Source organism: Pleuronectes platessa, chromosome 16 (assembly GCF_947347685.1).
Source record: "Pleuronectes platessa chromosome 16, fPlePla1.1, whole genome shotgun sequence".
NCBI lineage: Eukaryota > Metazoa > Chordata > Actinopteri > Pleuronectiformes > Pleuronectidae > Pleuronectes > Pleuronectes platessa.
The window spans coordinates 13,152,976-13,172,059 of record NC_070641.1 but is presented as its reverse complement, the minus strand read 5'-3'; the positions used below and the strand labels follow the sequence as shown (position 1 = coordinate 13,172,059).

Below are 19,084 nucleotides of genomic sequence, written 5' to 3'. Positions count from 1 at the left end.
ACAAAATATACAGAAAACGTCTTTTAACTGCAAAACCTCAAATCTTGCATCCAGCCAACTTTATAGTAAATTAGGTCACATTTAAATTCAACTTCTCCAGTTTCCAGCTTCGGTTAAAACGGATGAATGATCACCAACACTAAATCAACCATTCCAGGAAAAGGAGAAAATTAATTCAACAAAAAATAACTTGACACACCTCAAATTCACGTAATCATTCACCAGTTTGCCGGACCCTGGGGCACTGGGACACTGGGTCTCCCCCCCCAACATTTATTATCCATTCAAGAAATGACGTAACCATTTGTAACTTTGAAATGTGCTTTGCATTTATTAAATCTTGAAAAAAAGCAAAATATTTAATATGCAAAAAAAAGGTATATACACAATGCTTTTAACCAGAAAGGCACGTGAGCAGTTATTGCTTCTTGCTGGCTCAATAACGATGAAAAAACAGGATGTGGGTCAGCTTGAAAATGTGAGAAGTAAATAATAATAATAAAACAATACTAGCAACACAATAAGAGCTTTTTAGTTTTCTCTCACAATGTAACTCTTTATTTGAAAGCTTAAAAAGCTAATAAGACAATAGTGGTGTTGTGATAACTAAAATATATATTACTTATTACATATATACAATATTCTTAATGTAGCACATTCTACGTGTGCATTTTTACTCCCTTTTGTGGCTACAATCTGTCCACTAAGTGTGCAAGGGGGAAAACAAAGTGAGAACATCCTTAATACAAAGTACAACTTGTCAAACTTAAAAATATTATTTATGAAACATACACATTTGTAATAAATTATTTTTAGTACAATTTTCAGGATTTAACTTTTAGAAAACAGCTAGTGTATATCCTTGTTACTGCTTTACACTGAACTTACATGATGATATGGCTGTGATTGTCAGAACGTGGAGTGTTTATTCTGGTGTGCGGATGTGATTTACAATGACGAGGGAGCCGTCCTCACATGTGGTCTCACAAACCGGTGGAGCGACCACAAGCGAAGCACTTTCCCCCGGAAGCCTCGCTCATCCCCTGGGGACGCTCGAGATCTCCGACCGTGAGCAAAGTGACGGTGCCATGCAACTGCACAAGTGCTATTTAAAGTAGAAAGTGTCACGCCTGAGACAAAAGACTCCAACCGATCGTGTTCTCCGTTCGGCCGGGGAGTGACATGGGTCAGACGGGTCAGTTTTTATCTGAAATAAGTAAACGGTGGATGTAACCTTCTCCTATGCATTACTCATATTAACACTCAGTGTAAAGATGGCAGCAGCTCTTGTCTTCCTCCTCTTCCTCCTCTTCTTCTTCCTCTCAAATTCAGAAAACTAGCGTCTTCTTCGGCCGTGGAGCGACCAGGATGGTGCCTCAGATCCATGCAACACTTATAAACCAAAACCAAAATGAAAAACATTGTGACATGAAATCAAAATTTAAATATCCTTGTGGTTTAGGTACAACAATGTAATGACGGCCGTGAGGCTCATCCTCTCAGCACCATGCCTCTGCTCACATGGGGCCTCTCCCTCAAGAAATCAAAGCACGTTGTTTGGATCCCTCCCTGGACTTACAAGGGGTCTCACCCAGCATGATGTCGCCTCTTTATGATCGGTCCCATGGGGGAAAACTGCATACAGTTCTACAAAGTGTTAATCTCTACTTCTTTTGTTCCCCACGCGTACACGTGTCATTTGTTCAGGGAGAGCGAGACGTAAGACGTGGGGATGTAGCCTTCGTCCCCGTTGTTCCTGCGGACACGGGTCCAGCCGTCGCCCTTGTCCTCCTCCACCACAGCCAGCACCTCCCCCTCCGACATTGAGATGGTCCCTTCACTCGCACCTGAAAAGGAGAAGAGAGACTGGATGGAAGGAAACAACTCTGTGGCATTTTAAAGATACAACGCAAACATTAATAAAGGGGAAGTTCACCCATACATTTTGAATGAAGTGTCTCCCCCTGGAAATAATACAAAAAAAAAAGCCTTGCTGGGAGGCGTTGCTAAGAGACACCGTTCAACCTATAGAGGTTATTTATAAATTTGGTAAGAAATGTGATTTTGAAAAGAGCCTTCATGTATTTCATCAACACAATGAATTGTGCAGTATCTCTTTGACATGAAACTGAAATGGTATGTGACCTCTCGATATGTAACTTTACATACCAGGGAAGTTGTACATGGCCGTGCAATTCCCAATAGCAGCAGTTAGTTCGTCATCTTCAAAGTCATCGTCGAACTCTGCGTAGATGGCTTGGGAGGGATCAGGAGTGCTTTCATCTGAGTGAGCTCCATCGGGGCTGGGAAGAGGAAAAACACAAACGAAATCACAGTTTTTCCTGCACAGAACAGACCACAACTCATGGAGTCAGACATTACGCCTTGTTAGCAGTGTTACCTTTGTAAATCGTGAGCTCCGTTATTGTTGAACATGTGAGGTTTGTAGCGCAACGTTTCCCCTCGACCTCCTGCTTCAGCCAGCCAGGTCTTCAAGAAAGAGGAGCAGATATGTTTGTTAGATAATTAATTTGCTGATGAAATACAGAGTCCTATTCAGAGTCTGACGCAGAGCACTTCACACCCCAACACCTCCTGTCATCATCTAGGTCAACCCTAGTTTTTTAAGTCTATATTTCTTTACGTTTGGGGAAACTGGCACCATTAAACAGATGCCAGATTAGCTCTTATGCGGTTGGTGTTTGCAGTGTATACGGATTTCCAGACATGCATCACTGAATCCCTTTGATACGGAAAGATCATTAAAAATAACAAGATTCTCAGGCAAGTTCTGGTTGAGCAAAAAGTGTCTTCTTTTCTATGACTTCTAAGCAGATTGGAGGACGTTCATTAGTGATGGACATTAGAATTAATGACATCCTCAGAGAGGGAGAATTACAGTGAATCCAAAAATATCATCGTCATGTTGGTGTGTGTCCAATTTTACTGACTTATGACCCAGAGGAGGAACAATTTTACAATTTTAATTGCCTCCTCTTTTTTTATAAAATGGCATCCACCTTTCCTTTTCACATTGTGTATTATCTCTACAGGCCCTCTGTCTGTCCTTCCTTGAAAGAATAGATTTGAGGATAAATGAATAAATATTTGAAAATGTAATAAGTTGTAATTAAGAGCAGAGGGCATGATTAACGCATAATGTTGTAAGGGGAAAAAGCGAGGACCTTATGACATCCTAATAACTAACGGACACTTAATTAACATTAAAGTTAGACCTCATTGTGGTAAATGATTACCTCGTAATAAGACTAAAAAGGGCAGAGTTCATGATTACCTCATACTTATTGACCTCTCCCCTCAGTCGCTCTATATTCTGGGATGTCTGGCTGATTTGGGATGCCAGACTAGCGGGGTCTCCCATCTGAGGATTTTTCTCATAAACATCTTTCATCTTCCCCAGAGCCTCGCTAGAGAGAGGAGAGAGAGAGGAGAGAGACAGTGAGTGGAGGAAAAAGGAAGGAAGGAGGCGGAGTGACTTTCAGTAGAAATTGGGTCCCGGCAGAGCTGAGGGCTGGCTATGCGATTCAAACACTCACACAGGCACTGCAGAAGTTAAACACGCTGATGTGCACAGCATGAATTATTTTACCCCCGCCTCCGCCGGAGAGGTTCCACCAGACACAGTTATTAGCACAGAGGAGGAGACAGAAACACACACCTCTGATCTACTTCCTTTTGCAATTCCTTGCAAACTTCCTCCAGCTTCTGTTGCAACCTCTTCCTGCGCTGCTCTGGAGGAAGATGTGAGAAGTCCTCCGTCACTGTCGGCTGCAAGAGGTCACAGGAAGGGTGGGTTAACACGGCACTTACTCTACAGCAGCAGTTTCACAACGACAGTTACCATGAGAACAGAAACAAACACCAAGCCTGTGGTTTGAGTTCAGCTCAATTTGTTCCACTGACTAAACAGAAGTTTCAAATGCCTTAGTTACACATTTTGGGCTTCAGATGAATGGAAAAGTACAAAAGTGAGCTGAACTGAAAGCCACCACCCGTCGACAATCAAATACAGTACGCTTTTATAAATTTGTCCCATTTTCTTTTTGGTTACTTGATCAAGAAATACAGCTGTGATGATAAACGAGCATGCTGAAACAGCTATTTAAAAATCAGGTTATTGCTCCATTTCCTCCCCTGCTACCAAGTCGTCCCTCGCTCCACCACCAGGTGGCCACCTCTTCAATACAACGGAGCCACGTAACACTGCTGGATGCTGCTTGTTGAGTCATCTGAGCACAGAAAGTCGGAGCAGGGCTTCGTGCAGGGAAAGTTATTACAATGAGTTGAGGTGTTGTAATGGAAAGGTGGCCACTTTTATGTGCCACATGGCCGAGACCCCCACCCACACCAGCTTTGTTGTCAATATTACCATGATCCTCTCTGGAGTAACCCTCTGAGGAAAAACAGAAACAGGATGTGTATAGAAAAACATCAACAAGTATCCTTAAAAGGTGGTTTTTCGTTTTTCCACATCCCAAAAAAGTGTCCCTTACATGTTTAGATATAACACACAAATATGGAAAATAGTGGAAATGAGTAGTAAGAGCTATGCCACATGTTTAAGTGTGAATCATGGGTCACTGGCAGGAACACATGGTGGCGGTCTGCGAGCCCTGATGGGTGGAGGTCTCCTGGCAACCCAAACCTTCTCCCCTGGTGACTCACCGATCTCCTGAGCGTCCGGAAGGAAGAGATTCTGGGTTTGACTGTCTTATTGATCTCCTTCAAACAGTACGACAGGGGGTCCCGGCCGAACTTGGGGGAGGGGGGTCCGTTAGCAGGCGAGGGGGCGGGGGGTGTGGAGAAAGGTGGGAGCGTGGAGGGAGAGAGCTGGAGAGGGGAGCGTCGCCAAAGTACCAGCACCCGAGCATGAGATATGCAGGCGCAGGGTGGTGTTCAGGATAAGGGGAGACATGGGGGAGGGTTTGGAAGGATGGAAAGAAGAGAGAGAGAGAGAGGGAAGACGGGGAAGACAAAAAGGTGACAAGGGGAAAGAAAAAGACACAGTCAACACCTTGAAGCACACCACGAAGCCGGGAAGACAACACTGGAGCAAACCCAGCACACGAGCCCAGAGAGCATGAAAAGCACAAACATACAAATGTCTCTTTGGCTCTCATTGACACACACATGAAAAAAAAAAAGAGGAAAGCCACCAACCACCGCGCTGGGTACCTGCAGCTCAACCTCCTGCCAGGTTGAAGGAGTGAGCCACAGGAAGGAAGCTGGGTTGTGGGTGAGCTAGATGCTGTTTTACTCGTCAGCCAAATTGAAGAGCTGTGGTGAAACGACAATATTGTTGACTTCACTACTTTTTGTCTGTTTGTTTGGTTGCCAGCAGGATTACGCCAAAAAAACAACATTTGACCGGTTCCAGGAAATTTGGTGCAGATCTGGATCATTTCTGGAGGCTTTTTCTTTTGGATCTTGACGAAAAAAATTAAATCAAGCATGATTAGGGGGCATATATTTGGAGTGTGTACAATTCCAAATAAATTCCAGATCAAATACATTTAAATGTGGTTTCATCAGGGGACTGGTGGGCCTTGTTTGCTCATTAGTGAGCAGAATTATGAAAAAAACATCAATGAAATGTTCATTCCATGATACAAAGAAGCTCTACTAAGACACAATCAAATTAAACACTTCAGGAGCTGCTTCTTGGTTAAATTATGACAAACGAGTCAGAATGCACACACACCGTTTTGGGGTTTGGATACAGTGACTGTGTCCTATGGATTCGCTGAGAAAATGATTCGTAAAAAAAAATAATAATGATAAGCACAATGTCTCAAACTGTTAAAATCAGACCCATGTAATAAAAACCTGACAAACTCAACATAAGTGAAACATAGTGATATCTCCCAGTCTGACCTATGCAGATGTAATACAGTAAATACCCTGTGTGAACTCTTACAATGAGGTCAACTTGAAAACATGAGTGGAATGAACTCCAGTAAAGAAAAACTGTCTCAGCTTTATGTCTATGTGAAGAGGTGGGGGTGGGCTCTATTAGTTAAATTACATAGGAAGCTGATACCTTCCAGTCGAGTCTATACAGTGAACGTCTATAACTGCTCGACAAAAAGGCTCCTTGTGTAAATACAGAGAGTCTTAAGTGCAACACTATTATTACGTGAACATCTACAGGGTAGGTGCTAGCTTTCCTGAGAGTTATGGGGCTCTAAATACAGGAGGGCAGCTGAGAATGGAAATGTTTAGGGGGGCCAGGCATAAACCCAGCGCTCACTCGAGCCAGTATAGTGTGCCTCCTTTTCATACAGCAACAGGCCTAATTGGGAGAGCATGACTGATGACACAGAGCAGTGTGCCACACACATACACAGAACAGGAAGAGTGCACGGCAAAGCACAGCCAGTACGACATGCAGAGAGGAGAGGCGCTGAACAAGCAAACACTGAAAGAAGGGATCGTTTAGTGCTGGGACTGGAGGAGGGGGGAACCATTAGCTGGTTAGTGGTCAGCCACTCGTATCACCACTTTAATTTGGGACCTCAGCAAGAAAGCTAAAAGATTTACAGTGTATGGAAGCTCACTAGACTGAAGTCGACACTCGAAAGCAAAGAGAAAAATGTCAGCAGTAAATTTGACAGCATGAATGTGTGTGATCCAGTTTTTCTGAGCTGGTGCTCATCCTGGTGCTGGTCCAAAGATTTTATTGTGATGACAGACATAATGCTAGGTTCTGGCCCGGTATAATGGGAGCAGTGTGTTTGCGTATCCCTGTAGAGGAAAATTCAATGTTGTTTGGGCTCTGTGCTGACGGAAGCACAAGCACAGCAGAATGCTGACTGTTGACCTATTGGAAACCACGCTGCAGAGAGAGGGTGCGTGTGGAGGCAAGGTTTTATTCACTCACAGCCAGGGACAGAGTCATGCAAAGGACCTTTTCTAGAGGTGTCGGTCGGCTCACGTGTGAGTTCATGTGTAACATAATGAAAGAGGATCATGCATTATGATACTGAATTGAGATGATAGGGTTGTGCGTGTGTGTGCGTGTGTGTGCGTGTGTGTGTGTGTGTGTGTAGTCACAACCACAGGTCCATCATGAGTGCTCTCTGTGGAGGGGATTTCCTGACTCTGCCTGCTAGCTCTTTGGCTCATATGGTAACTTTGCCATGCAAGAAGTCACCCACTAATCTGCCTGGCTGCCGCCCAGCAGACTTTCAGATCTGCCGTTGCTGATCATTGGTGCAAAAATGTTCACTAAGCAAAGTGCAAGGTCATGTCATTAGGATAAACTGTTCTCTGAAAGCGTGAAACATCCTACCTTGCCCCTTTTGCTGAAAAGCCAAATTTTCTTGCTCTTGTTTTTTCCCAGGAGGTCCAGGGGGCCTTTGGGCGTGCCCAGGCTGCTGTCAGATGAGGCCCGGTTGATGCCCTGACTGTAGTCCTCAAACTCCACATCTCCAGGACGCTCAAAGCCCGACTTGTTCTGCTCTATTACAACCATGGAGTCCTGAAGTTGATGTAATTATCAATGAGTCATTCTCAATGTGCAGCATAAAGCCATGCAACACATTAAAATCCATTTAGCATTTTTGGAAACCAACTCACATTCTTCTCATTAATGTTAGTGCCGGCTTTAGTAATGCCTTCCAGGCACTTGCCAATGATAGGCATCACATGCTTCTCTGTGTCCGAGAACAAAATGTAACCTTGGGCAATCTTTCGTACTCGCCTCTCATCCAGATCCTGCAGATTCTACAGAAAACACAACAACAGTTGCTCAGACACTGTCAATATTAGGTTTCAGATAATACAGAGCCCATAAATCAACGAGTATCTCAATATCAGGGTCACAACATGTTACTTCTGTAGTACAGGATCTCCTTTGGGATGAAATAGAAACTTGATTTGTTATACTGTATATGTGCTAATGTCAATATAGCCAAAATTAACAAATTAAACTGAAGAGTTACTCTTTGGATTTTAAAATCAGTGCGTGCAGCTTTTATACTGGTACAAAGTGTGCAGTGATATACACATGGCAGCATAAAATGGCGACAAACTGTACAGTGTTTATTTACATTTAGAAAAACTGATATATGCTCAAATCATTTATCATGTGGAGTCAGTTTTCAGGCTTATTATTATTGTAACAACTCCCTTTAATGTTGAAAGGCAGTAAAATTGTCCTGTGGAAGTATTCTATTCACCTACGTTGAATATTAGTGGCATGTCGTTAAAGTAGAACTGGCTCTGCTCCTTGTTGTACTTCTGGAGCTGAGCAGCGTAGTCGTTCTTACACTCCTCGGCTACATGTGCCCTCAAATGAGCCTGCTGTTTGGCCTAGAATCACACACGCATACAGAGGGAAGACAGGTTAACCAGCAGAATATTATTGGACTTTAAATTGTGTGAAATAGTCCTTATAATACAGATTTACCCCCCCCCCCCCCGTTGTTACTTTTTCGACGTCTGCCTTCGTGGCGTTGATGTCTTGATCGGTCTTCTCGGCGTACTGTGCTGCACGCTCCGCTTCTCTCCACTCCCTCTCGAAGCGCTTTTTACTCTGGTGTGCGGAGAGAAAAGGAAAAAGAAGAGACCACGGTCATTTCATCAGAGTAAGTGAAGCCATTGCCTCGGTGGAAAATTAAAAGGTTTGACTTTTTGGAGCAGAAGAATCTTTTGTGACGGTCTTTCTGAAATTCCAATCATCAGTAGAAAGAACTCTTGGATTGATGATACTAGTCTAAAATTAGGAACTGCTTAACGGCCATTAAACAAATTGAGCTATCTGACAGACCGCACTGAACCTGCAGACGTTCTTTTACAGAGAATAATTTAGGTTTTTCTGAAACAAAACAAAATTAGAGAAATGAATGAGCCTATTACCTCCACCAGGGAGGTTATATTTCAACCCTGTCCCTTTGATTGTTGGTTTTGTTTTATTTGAAAGCCAGATTACACAAAAACAACTTCACAGATTTCCCTCGAAACTTGAGGTTAGTTAGTTATTTTGCACATTGGAGGAACTGATTCCTATGAGTGTGTGAATTTTGATGCAGCTTAACTCAATTCAAGGGGAGTGCTGGGCCTTGGCAGAGGTATGCAATCTACTAAGTGCCATTCTAGTATTAGTCTTTGCTTTTGCAATATAAAATGCTGTTTTAAAGCTTATTGGAGGCCTTTCCATGAAAAAAGTATTTCAGAAAATGTTTGACTTACACTGTCGAGTTGCTTGTAGGTGCTCTCCATACTCTGCTGGGCCTTCTTAGCCTCCATCAGATACTGCAGACATCCATAAAAATAGCCAGGGTGTGAGGAGGGTCAGATGACAGCGAGAGAGGGAGAGAGAGCCACATGGACGGCCAGACACAGAATAAACAATGGCCTCCCAAACTCACTCAACATGTCAGAGAAGAAAACAAATACCAATGTGTCTGTTCGAGACGTCACGTACATGGCTGCAACGTTTTGCAATCCAGCGAGACAAAGCCGAAGCATTCCTCTAACAGAAATTACACAGTACCGCCCGGACCATGCTTTCCTCAGGAGACACTTCCTTCCTGCCACAACAGTGAGATCCCTGCTTCTCCACCCCTCGTCTGACATTTCTCTCCCCTCGCCCTTTACACTACACTTCAGCAGCGTGGGCTGTATACTCGAGATTAAATTCCCGTCAAGCATGTTCTCAGGCTGCTGTTGAATGTGATGCTGCAGACACATACCAGTGTACAATTGCATACACTTGAAAATAATCTAGGTGTTACTGTTACTAGCTCTTCCACAGCAGATGAAAGAGTTTGAAAGGGGATCAGGCTCAAATCAAGATGTAAAAAAAGAAACTGGTTTGTTTTTCCAAGGGATCACAATATTTAGTTTCTAATGCACCATGTAAGTGATAGAAACACACTTATTTGGAGTATACTGACTAAAGAGATGGACTTTTACTTGCTAATACCAGTGCACTCCCAGTTCTATCTGCATCTCTCCATAACTCACCGTCTTCCGCTCCTGCTTCAGCTCTTGCAGGTATTTGGTGAGATCGATGCAAATGTTCATCATCATGTTTTCAGCAATCAGCTCCCTCTGACCGGCGTAGTCATTCATCTCATTCAGGATATCCGAAAAAGACTGGTAGCTGGATAATCTGCCATTGAGGAGGAGGTGGAGGAGAGAGGAAAGGGTGGAGAAATAATGACACGTTGTTTGGGGCACTGATATGATGATAAATACACAGAGAAAGTCAACATGTGGCCAAGTCATAAGAGGGTCATCCCTCCCTCATTCCTGCTTCCTTCTAGGGGCATTTAAATGGCTGCAACAGCGATGCCACACAACAGCATGAATACCACACATGACCAAACACTCCCTCACAGTTTGAAGCCTGATTTGAGTTCTGTTTTTACTTATTAGTTCCTTCGTTGAGTATTTAACAAACTGGCTGGATTTAACCTGGTAGTGCTTTGCAGCTTAATATAAATTAACTTTAACCAAATTAAACCAATCACAATGCAGCATTGCAATACATAAAATCATACAGATACAGGTCAGGCTTTAGATAATGTTCTCATCAAACATCCTAACGGGAAAGAAATGTAATCTCGAGTTGAAGGAAATATGGTCACAATCTCCCCCTCTCTTCCTGAGTTATGGTGAACAGTGGCCAAGATAAGTGTTCAAAGTTGACCTTTGACTGTTTGGATATAGAAGGTCACGACTTTATCATTGAATACCATCACACAATTTTGTTAAATTGTGTCATGATGAGCATGTGATTATTAGACTCACTGCCAAAAACATGCTTTGTAAGCATCACAGTGACTTTTGACCTTTCACCCAAATCAAATCAGTTAATTCTGTTTTTCCGGTGATATTCAGAAGAATGGGACAGTCTGATGAACCACCGGAAACACAGCAGCTTTGTGTCCACGGTTCAGACTGGTGGTGGTGTATTAGTGAGGGGATTTCTATAAAGCCCCTTGATACCAATCATGATTTGAATGCTACATCCTCTCCGAGTATTGTTGATGACAACATGCATCCTTTTATGGCCACAAATGACTGTCTTTTAATGGCAACTTCCAGTACGATGATACACGTGTCTCAAAGCTAAATGTCCGAAAATCAGTTTCAAGAACATGAAGACGAGTTCAGTGACGCTCAACGCTGTCAGCAGATCATTAGGATGTGGTAGAATGAGCATTGAGAATTTGCTGCATAAATGTGCAGCTGACAGATCTGCAGAAATCATGTGACGCAATCATCTCAACCCAGAGCAGAATCTCAGAGGAATGTTTCCAGCATCATGCAAAAACCTGTAAAAACAATCCCTTTTAGCAGGGGGAACAAGTTGTGAATGCAACAGTGATGTATAAATCACCTTCTACATGGTGAAACTGGCAACAACAAAGTTTGTGTCAACTTTGCGAAAGCAAGTATTTATTCACCCTCTTATTTCCGTTTTGTTTTCTTCAAACTCCTGAGGGGAAAATTGGTTTCCGGCTGTTAAATGCTCCAATATGTTCATCAACTAGTCTCTAACTGTGGAGCAGGGAGTGTGTAGTGTGTGAAGAGCTTTCTCTTTTAAAAACAGCTGCAGGATTTAGCTGAAAACTACCAGTACAGCTAAACCGTGCTATTGAGCTAAATTATCAAATTGATGGGAGATACAGATTTGGGTGTTTATTCTGTGCGAGTTAATCACTTCTATTAGACTATTTCATGTCATATAATTTGTCATTTGCTTTTATACTTATACATACAATAAAATGTTTGAATAAACACAATTTAAAAGGGGAAGAATAACCACACGTGTGTTTCTAAGTTTTCTTAAGGAGATTAGCAGCTCACCTGCACTCTGGTTCATCTTTGTTGCTTCTCTTTAGGTTAAATTTCTTTGAGAGGTTCCTGCAAACAGCGAAAGTGCATCACACGATTGGTCAACAAATACAAACAAACAAATTCTCACTGGGAAGTGGCTGAAAACAAGGATCAAATAAAAAATATTCTCAGGCTACCCTTGGGTCTTTTTTCTACAAGAGGTTTTTTTTAAACAATAGTCCACTTATATGAAATTAAAATAGCTGTTCTTCCTTCTTTCACTCTCCCTCTGACCACATCCTGTCTATCATGCGCCAGTCTGGTCCCACTTCCTCTCCTCTCCAGCAAAGCTCAGCACAACAACAGATGTCGGCCTGCAGTCTGGAAGACAACTGCATGGGAGAGGGAGCTCCACGGTTGGAGAGACGGAGAGAAAGAGAGAGAGAGAGAGAAAGAAGGAGAGAGAGGGAGCACACACTGCAGCTGGAGAATGAGGCCAGTGTTCCAGAGACAAGTTAGATTCTGTCCCAAAGTAGTCATAAGACCCCACAAACATTTTATAAACAGCCTTCTAAAATACACCCATGCAAACACAATCACACACGCACACACACACAGTATGAGCTGCTTTGAGCCACACACTTGCACACAGGCATTCGAGGCAGACAAGCACAGTTGAACCACATCAAGAGCGGCTCCTACCTCAGTTGTTTGGCATAGTTTTGCTCGATCTCCGTCCTCTCCTTCACAAACTTCACATACTTCTCCACCAGCTCCAGGCCGGACTGCGTGTGCTTCTCGATGATGTCATATTGGTCCTGGTGGAAAGGGGAGCACGAGAGACCAATAAGGAAAACGATATTATAAAAAAGGCATTTGTGAACTTCTGTGGGGGAGAAAATAACTGGGACGTTCCACTGGTTGAGTTTGAGGTCAGTGAGAAGAAACATGAATGGAGGGGGATAAACTAAACACATCAAGGTTTGTTGGATTCCACGGACGCTCTCCACATGTGCACAGAGTGTTGGCAACCGTCTCCAAACTTCCGCTTCGCTGTAAATCATGGGGCACTCGTGTTGTCAGGGAGAGAGAGAGAGAGAGAGAGAGAGAGAGAGAGAGAGAGAGAGAGAGAGAGAGAGAGAGAGAGAGAGAGAGAGAGAGAGAGAGAGAGAGAGAGAGCACAGGCGAAGGACGCTGGGTCACGACAGGGGTCACGACTCTCAGGAGGGAAAAAGGTGGATTCAGACTCCTCTAGGGCTGCGGGTACTACGGCCCAAAAGATTATCTTCACGATAGTTGTCACAATAAATGATTATTTCTTCTTTATGAGCTGTTTGGACTAACAGCAAAACATTTTACAATTCAATTATATGTAATACATCCTCATATTTATATGCATAAGCAATATAGAAATATTAATGTTGGGCCTTTTTCATATTGCTTTTGATCAAAATTATATTGTGATCATTCCTGATATTGTTTTATTGCACAGCCCTAAACTGATCAGACATTCTGTACTGTGTCATTTGTTCACTTACATCAGATGAGTTCTTTATAATGCAAATCTATGACCTATATCTTTTGTCTGTTCACGTACAGCTGAATCCGCTGACATTTCCTTTTTTACATTTTTCAGCACGAAGGAGGTCGATCATGTTTCTCTTGTTTGCTGGTGCACTCTACGGCACCTACAAGCCGAGGCAGGTCCACTAATAGAGGGAGATGATATCTAAGCCAATCTTTCTCTCACTCTACACTCGGAACCATTTCCCTCATGTTTTCTTTGCTGCTGACTTTAAGTATTGAGGTGGGGGGGGTTGCAACTTGAAAAGAGGGATTCCTAACAAGTTCGGCCATGTTCTGCTGTACCCCTCCTCCCCTCCAGGTAAAAACAAAAGAGACAAAACTCAAATGAATGAGACAGCGTTTAGACTAATTACAGGACACAGTTAAAAAAAAGGTTCTAATAGAGGCCTGCAATCCATCACCGCAGTAACATCTAACCAATAGGCTGCACCGGGGGTTTAATTCACTGTCATTAATTACAGAGCTGAAGTAACGATAGTCGCTACAGACGACTTACAACTATGGATTTTCCCATTTCCAAAGATGCCTGTGTTAACAACAGATTATCTACCTTGTGACAGATTATTTATGTTGTGAATGATTTAGAGCAGCAACTGGCTGAATCCAATTCAATATCCGCCCACATTCAATCAAACAGAAAACTAAGGCTGCAGTTATCTATGGTGACCATAACACACGCTGGATTCATTACAGGGGAAACTAGAGGGGCACATAGTTGAGCACATACCTCCACCAAGGCCTAACAGTCTCCTTGTATACAATGAGGCTGCATCAAATTTCACACACTCTTGGATTGTCTTGGATCAGTTCTGCAAAAATACCTGACTTTTTTTTTTTTTTTTTTTTTTAAGATTATTTTTTGGCATTTTATGCTTTTTATTGATAGTTTAAGAGACAGAGTTGAAATGGGGCAGAGAGGGGAGTGACATGCAGAGAACGACCGCGGGCTGGAATCGAACCCGGGTCCGCTGCTGGCCGAGGCCCATGGGGGGGACGCCCTACCAACCGAGCTAAGGGCGCCCCCATACCTGACTTTTTTGATAAATCCTGCAATATTCAAGAAAACATCCTGGATCCGCACCCTCATCCAGATCCTTATAAAAATGTGATTGTTTCTTCTGTGATACATACCGTATCCTTCCACAGAGTTTGGCAGTAATCCGTCTGGTTGTGTTTGTGTAATCTTGCTTAAAAACAAACACACAAACCAACCAGCAAACAAGCACACAGGGGGTAAAAAGACACGCTGCCACTTACCAAGAAACTATTTCAGCAACCTATGAACACATAATAACTCAGCAATGATGCACTGAAGCCAACAGGAGACCAAATCCAAATGAACTGGTTAGGAGATGACTAACTATGTAAGAATCGAGAAGCACAACCGGTCACATACATGACCGGGGCCTGAATCAAACGTTTACAGGCCACTGTAAGAGGGCGAGTTATGAAATATGATGAATATGACAGATGGGAACTTTTGAAATACTGGCCATGTTTACACTGAACAACTGGGGAACTACGGTGTGAAATGTGGAAGTGCAGTGTCATCACATTAACTCCCGTGATGACCATTAAGAAAACGAGGAGGAGGGCGGACATATCTGAATTTCTTGGGAGTCTTAAATGTTGATTTTCAATTACATCACTATGAGGAGTTTATGCATCATATTATGGAAAGACTTTGAAAGCAGAAATTAAGTCATATTTATTTTTTGCAGCTCTTGATTCAGACCGCTTGCATACACACGTTTATCGTTTGCATATTCAGTTTCTGAACCGCCTGTCAGTCTTGTGCCTGGTCAACGTCTGTGGACACCGATTAATGGGACGGTCAGAAATGAGCAGATAAGATGTGTTGGGTGTAGTCTCTGTGATGGCTGGGCAGTGGGTGCACATAGAATTATTCTGTCTCCCACTCAAAGTGATCCCACCAGTAAGTGACTACCAACATCCAGGGTTTACACAACCATACACAACACAGCTGCACAGTGCAAACTTGTTCATGTTGGCAAAATTGATCAGATTCAGGAGACAGACGCAAGATAATTCATTACTGTAGAATCAACCCCATATGTATATTGACTGTTTTCTCCCTGTATATAAAATGCATCACATATTTCTCAGGTTGGGTGCCGAGTTGCGAATGTGATTATTTATACATATTAACTGTATAACATCTTGATTCAAAGCTAAAGTGCTGCAATTAGAGAAGCCCCCTGTCGTTCAAACTGTCATCAAATACATAAAAATAGATTTTACAGGCCATAGTCAGCGGGTAGGCAAACACCAGTGGCTCTCAGACATGTCAGCTGCACTTCATCACCAGTCAAAATAACCATCACAGGACCCATGAGAGACAGGGTGAGTACTGAGCTGATTTTCATAAATCATTAGCGGCTGGATATGAAACTGCTCCTGACAACTGTGGTTGGTCATGCCTTTGTTTGAGCAGCACATTTCACTGATACTTGTGGCTTCAATCGTGGTTATTTCATTATAAAGTCAGCCTCTTCCCGTGTCCTAACACAGAGTTAAGGCCGCTTAAGTTTTGTTTTGTTTTTTTTAAACTGTGACACATTACTGGAGCTGCGGTAGCATCGGTAGCATCTTTCTCTCCCCAACTTACTTCACCCTTTTAGATAGGCACACTAAATGTTGTATTTATGACCAATAGATTATAGAACTTATCATAAAGTCATAATTTACGTTTTATGGCACAGATTTAGCCAAAAGGGTGCAATAAAAGACAGATAGGCCTCATCCTGCTTAGAAACTGGGATTTCAAAGATGTTATCCTCCAGTCCTTCTAGAAATACAGGCGAGAAAACTGGCATCTGTGGAGTGCCACATAACTTCAAGAGTTAGTCACCGAGAAACTCACCGTCCTGCCGGGCTTAGGCGGATGTTTGAGCCCTGACTCGTCCCGTCTTGTAGAAAAACTAGGGGCCCGGCCCTGGCCAAAATCTGTCACAATAGTTCTCAGGAGTGGCCTGGTAGCGATCACTATATGCTACAGCTAGTGCCACTGATCTTCCACTCTGCAAACTACGCCTTAAAATAGCCTATGGATTAACAACAATCAGGGGACAGATGCCATAGAGCTGACTTGGCACACGGGATGACTGTTTGGCCAAACATAAACACAACCAATTATGCCTGCAGGGCTTTGTCTAACTAGACAGGTGAGGCTTTAGTACCGAAACTAAGAACTGGATAATTTGGGTTTCACACTGACCGAAGGCAGAATTTTTCGTGGGAAGAGTTTCCTCTGAAACAAGTGAAACGAACCCAGCGAGGAACGCGAGAGCCTTCTGTTCAGATATAGAGCTTCTGATTAATACTGGGGGTGCGGAGGTTTCTCTGTCTCAATCAAAGTAGGGCAAAACTAATTAGGCTGTGGCACCAGCGTGAACGATGGAAAAGGCACAGGGGGAAGAGGCCTAGGGGGAACGTCTGTAATGAGGTCACAACCTCCCTGTCCGCATCCTCACAGTGCTCCATTTTACATATTCAGGTTCCCTGCAAATGTGCATGTTTGCAAAACCTGTGGCTTTATCTCCTCAGTACAGTGCACTGGTGCGTTAACTGTGGCTGTCACCAAGGCAGTGTGGTGCACGGAGAGATTCTTAAACAGGATTAGTTTAGATTCTGGACGGTGCTGTCCTCATTGCATCCAAGATTACTGCTTTAGAACCTTGTTTTGTTTTCAAAAGCCCAAAGTCATAGCAGCTAATATTTAGTTACTGTGAATGTCAGCTAAGCCTAATAGAAATATAACACATCAGTTAACATCCAGCATTTGACTCCTTTGCAGCTTATTGGAAAATGAATATGAATGAAATCTGTGCACCGTTTTTGGGCTTTTTTATAAGCGATCATGTCAGGGAGGAGGACACACAATGAGTTTCATCCAGGCAGCATCTGGTGTCCTCTCTATGGAAGGTGTGCCACAGTGTCAACAATCAATCAACTCACTACAACACACTTCAGCACAATTACAGTTGTTTGTGTGTAAATTTGTGTATGGGCTATAGAATAAATAATACTCTGACACCGACACAATCCTGCTTTGATTCAAGTCTAAAATGTATTTTTATCGTAGCGCAATCCCCGATTTTACCTGTTTCTACTTTTTATGATTTTAATGGAAGGTCCTGCTTACGTTGCTGTTACATGTCATTCCATCTAAGACTGTGTTTTTATTTGTTTATCTATTCTTCTTGTGGTTTTTTTTGTTATGAAACACCTTGTAACTTTGTTTTGAAAAGTGCTATACAAAAAACAAATTATTATTATTATAATTCTGAATCTGGCGTGAAATCTTGGATGTATTGGACTTAAGATTCAAGTTGCTTTTGATTTAGTACTTGTTTGTTCCCAGTGGGAAGAGACATAAATAGCCTGCACACTACACAACTTTACATCTGTCCAGTAAAAGTCGGTGAAGTGTCACACAGTAAAGAAGAAACATAAAATACAAATCAACTCATATTCGCTGTCAGGGAATGCAACGCGTTCATACGAGAGGATATGTAAAGAAAACAACTCTTTGTTTCGCTCCAAAGAAAATCGTCCGAAAATGGAACCGCGTCCGTGAACGCACCGTTTTGCAAACACACGCGAGCGGCAACGGTGCGAAAAAAACACCGTTTTAATCCACACATGCAGAACTTCAAAGCGTCACACACGTCTTTCCACGAAAAATGTCACTCTATCAGCGAAGGGGCGGAAGATGAGGGACTCACCCAAAGCTCCGTGCCCCAGTCCATGTTCAGCCTGTTGGCCGAGCTGAGAGTCCGAGGATACAAAGAAGTTCTCCGAAGTTTATCCCCGGAGCTCAGAGGAAGAGGCGGAGGGGGAGGAAGAGGAGGAGGCGGAGGAGGCCCTGGCACCAAGAATCCCGACGTGATTAATCAGTCGCAACCTCAACACATCCCGCTCCGGCTTCATTCAACGACTCATGTGCAGCAGCACCATAATGAGCTAATTAATTATGGCTGACGGTCGCTGCTCGGGTTGTGTTCAAAGTGTTTCTCTCCGCGCAGCAGAGAAGGATAAACTCCCACATCCGCGTCACTCCCAAATCCTAAATCTTAAAGGGCCAGTGCGCTGAAACCACAGGAGTGGTGAGGCCAGGGATCAGTGCCGCACGACGCGTTCTGTCCTAACCCATAAAGTTAGGTGTTGTTTTGGTTAGAGCACCACCCTGATGAGACGCCCTTCATCCAGCTCCGCCGCCTTGATGCTGCAACATTCACCAGGAGCAACTCGTGTCACCGCTGACTCCCAGTTAATGGGATCGTTCACCCCAAAAAGGAAAATTCAGCCATTTCCTGCTCTACCACGATGCCGATGGAGGAGTGGGTGAAAAGTTTTCGAGTCCACCAAGCACTTTTGAAGTATCAGGGGTAAACAGTGTTGCAGCCAAATACGATACAATTGAAGTATACCTTTAATAAAAATTTTAAACTAACAATTTAGTAGCATGTAAATGACACTGCCCTTATTGTAAGTCGCTTTGGATAAAAGCTTCGGCCAAATTAAATGTAATGTAATGTAAAGTAAATGGTGACTGATTTTTCAAATGAAAAAAGAACAACAGAATATAACATGAAATGCCTCAATACTGCTTACTGGGGTGTAATCCAGTTGTCCATAAGCACCGACATTCAAATTCAACCAG

At 43.0% G+C, this 19,084-nt stretch overlaps 1 protein-coding gene across 3 annotated transcripts; it reads right to left on the bottom strand.

The window, feature by feature from the left end:
• Positions 1-303: 303 nt before the first annotated feature.
• trip10a (thyroid hormone receptor interactor 10a) lies at positions 304-18,538 on the bottom strand. Of its 3 annotated transcripts, none has more exons than XM_053443756.1 (15): positions 18,147-18,538; positions 12,514-12,629; positions 11,842-11,898; positions 9,991-10,138; positions 9,214-9,276; positions 8,453-8,557; positions 8,206-8,334; positions 7,600-7,746; positions 7,313-7,501; positions 4,687-4,851; positions 3,680-3,789; positions 3,296-3,428; positions 2,402-2,490; positions 2,170-2,303; positions 304-1,847 (listed from the first exon to the last, which is right to left on the bottom strand). In XM_053443756.1, the coding sequence occupies exons 1-15, from the start codon at positions 18,168-18,170 to the stop codon at positions 1,696-1,698; spliced, it is 1,761 nt and encodes a 586-aa protein (XP_053299731.1). In that variant the 5' UTR covers positions 18,171-18,538; the 3' UTR covers positions 304-1,695. The 3 variants fall into 3 exon arrangements, with proteins under 3 accessions (XP_053299731.1, XP_053299733.1, XP_053299734.1); XM_053443758.1 differs by lacking the exon at positions 4,687-4,851 and adding an exon at positions 4,391-4,414 and having other exon boundaries at positions 18,147-18,502; XM_053443759.1 differs by lacking the exon at positions 4,687-4,851 and having other exon boundaries at positions 18,147-18,494.
• Between the last annotated feature and the right edge of the window lie 546 nt (positions 18,539-19,084).

Coding starts and splice junctions, on each gene's coding strand:
- trip10a (XM_053443756.1), bottom strand. CDS start 18,170: ATGGACTGGGGCACGGAGCTTTGG. Junction 12,630..18,146: donor ACTGGGGCACGGAGCTTTGG/GTGAGTCCCTCA, acceptor CCTTTCCACCAG/GACCAATATGACATCATCGA. Junction 3,429..3,679: donor CAAAAGGAAGTAGATCAGAG/GTGTGTGTTTCT, acceptor TCCTCTCTCTAG/CGAGGCTCTGGGGAAGATGA.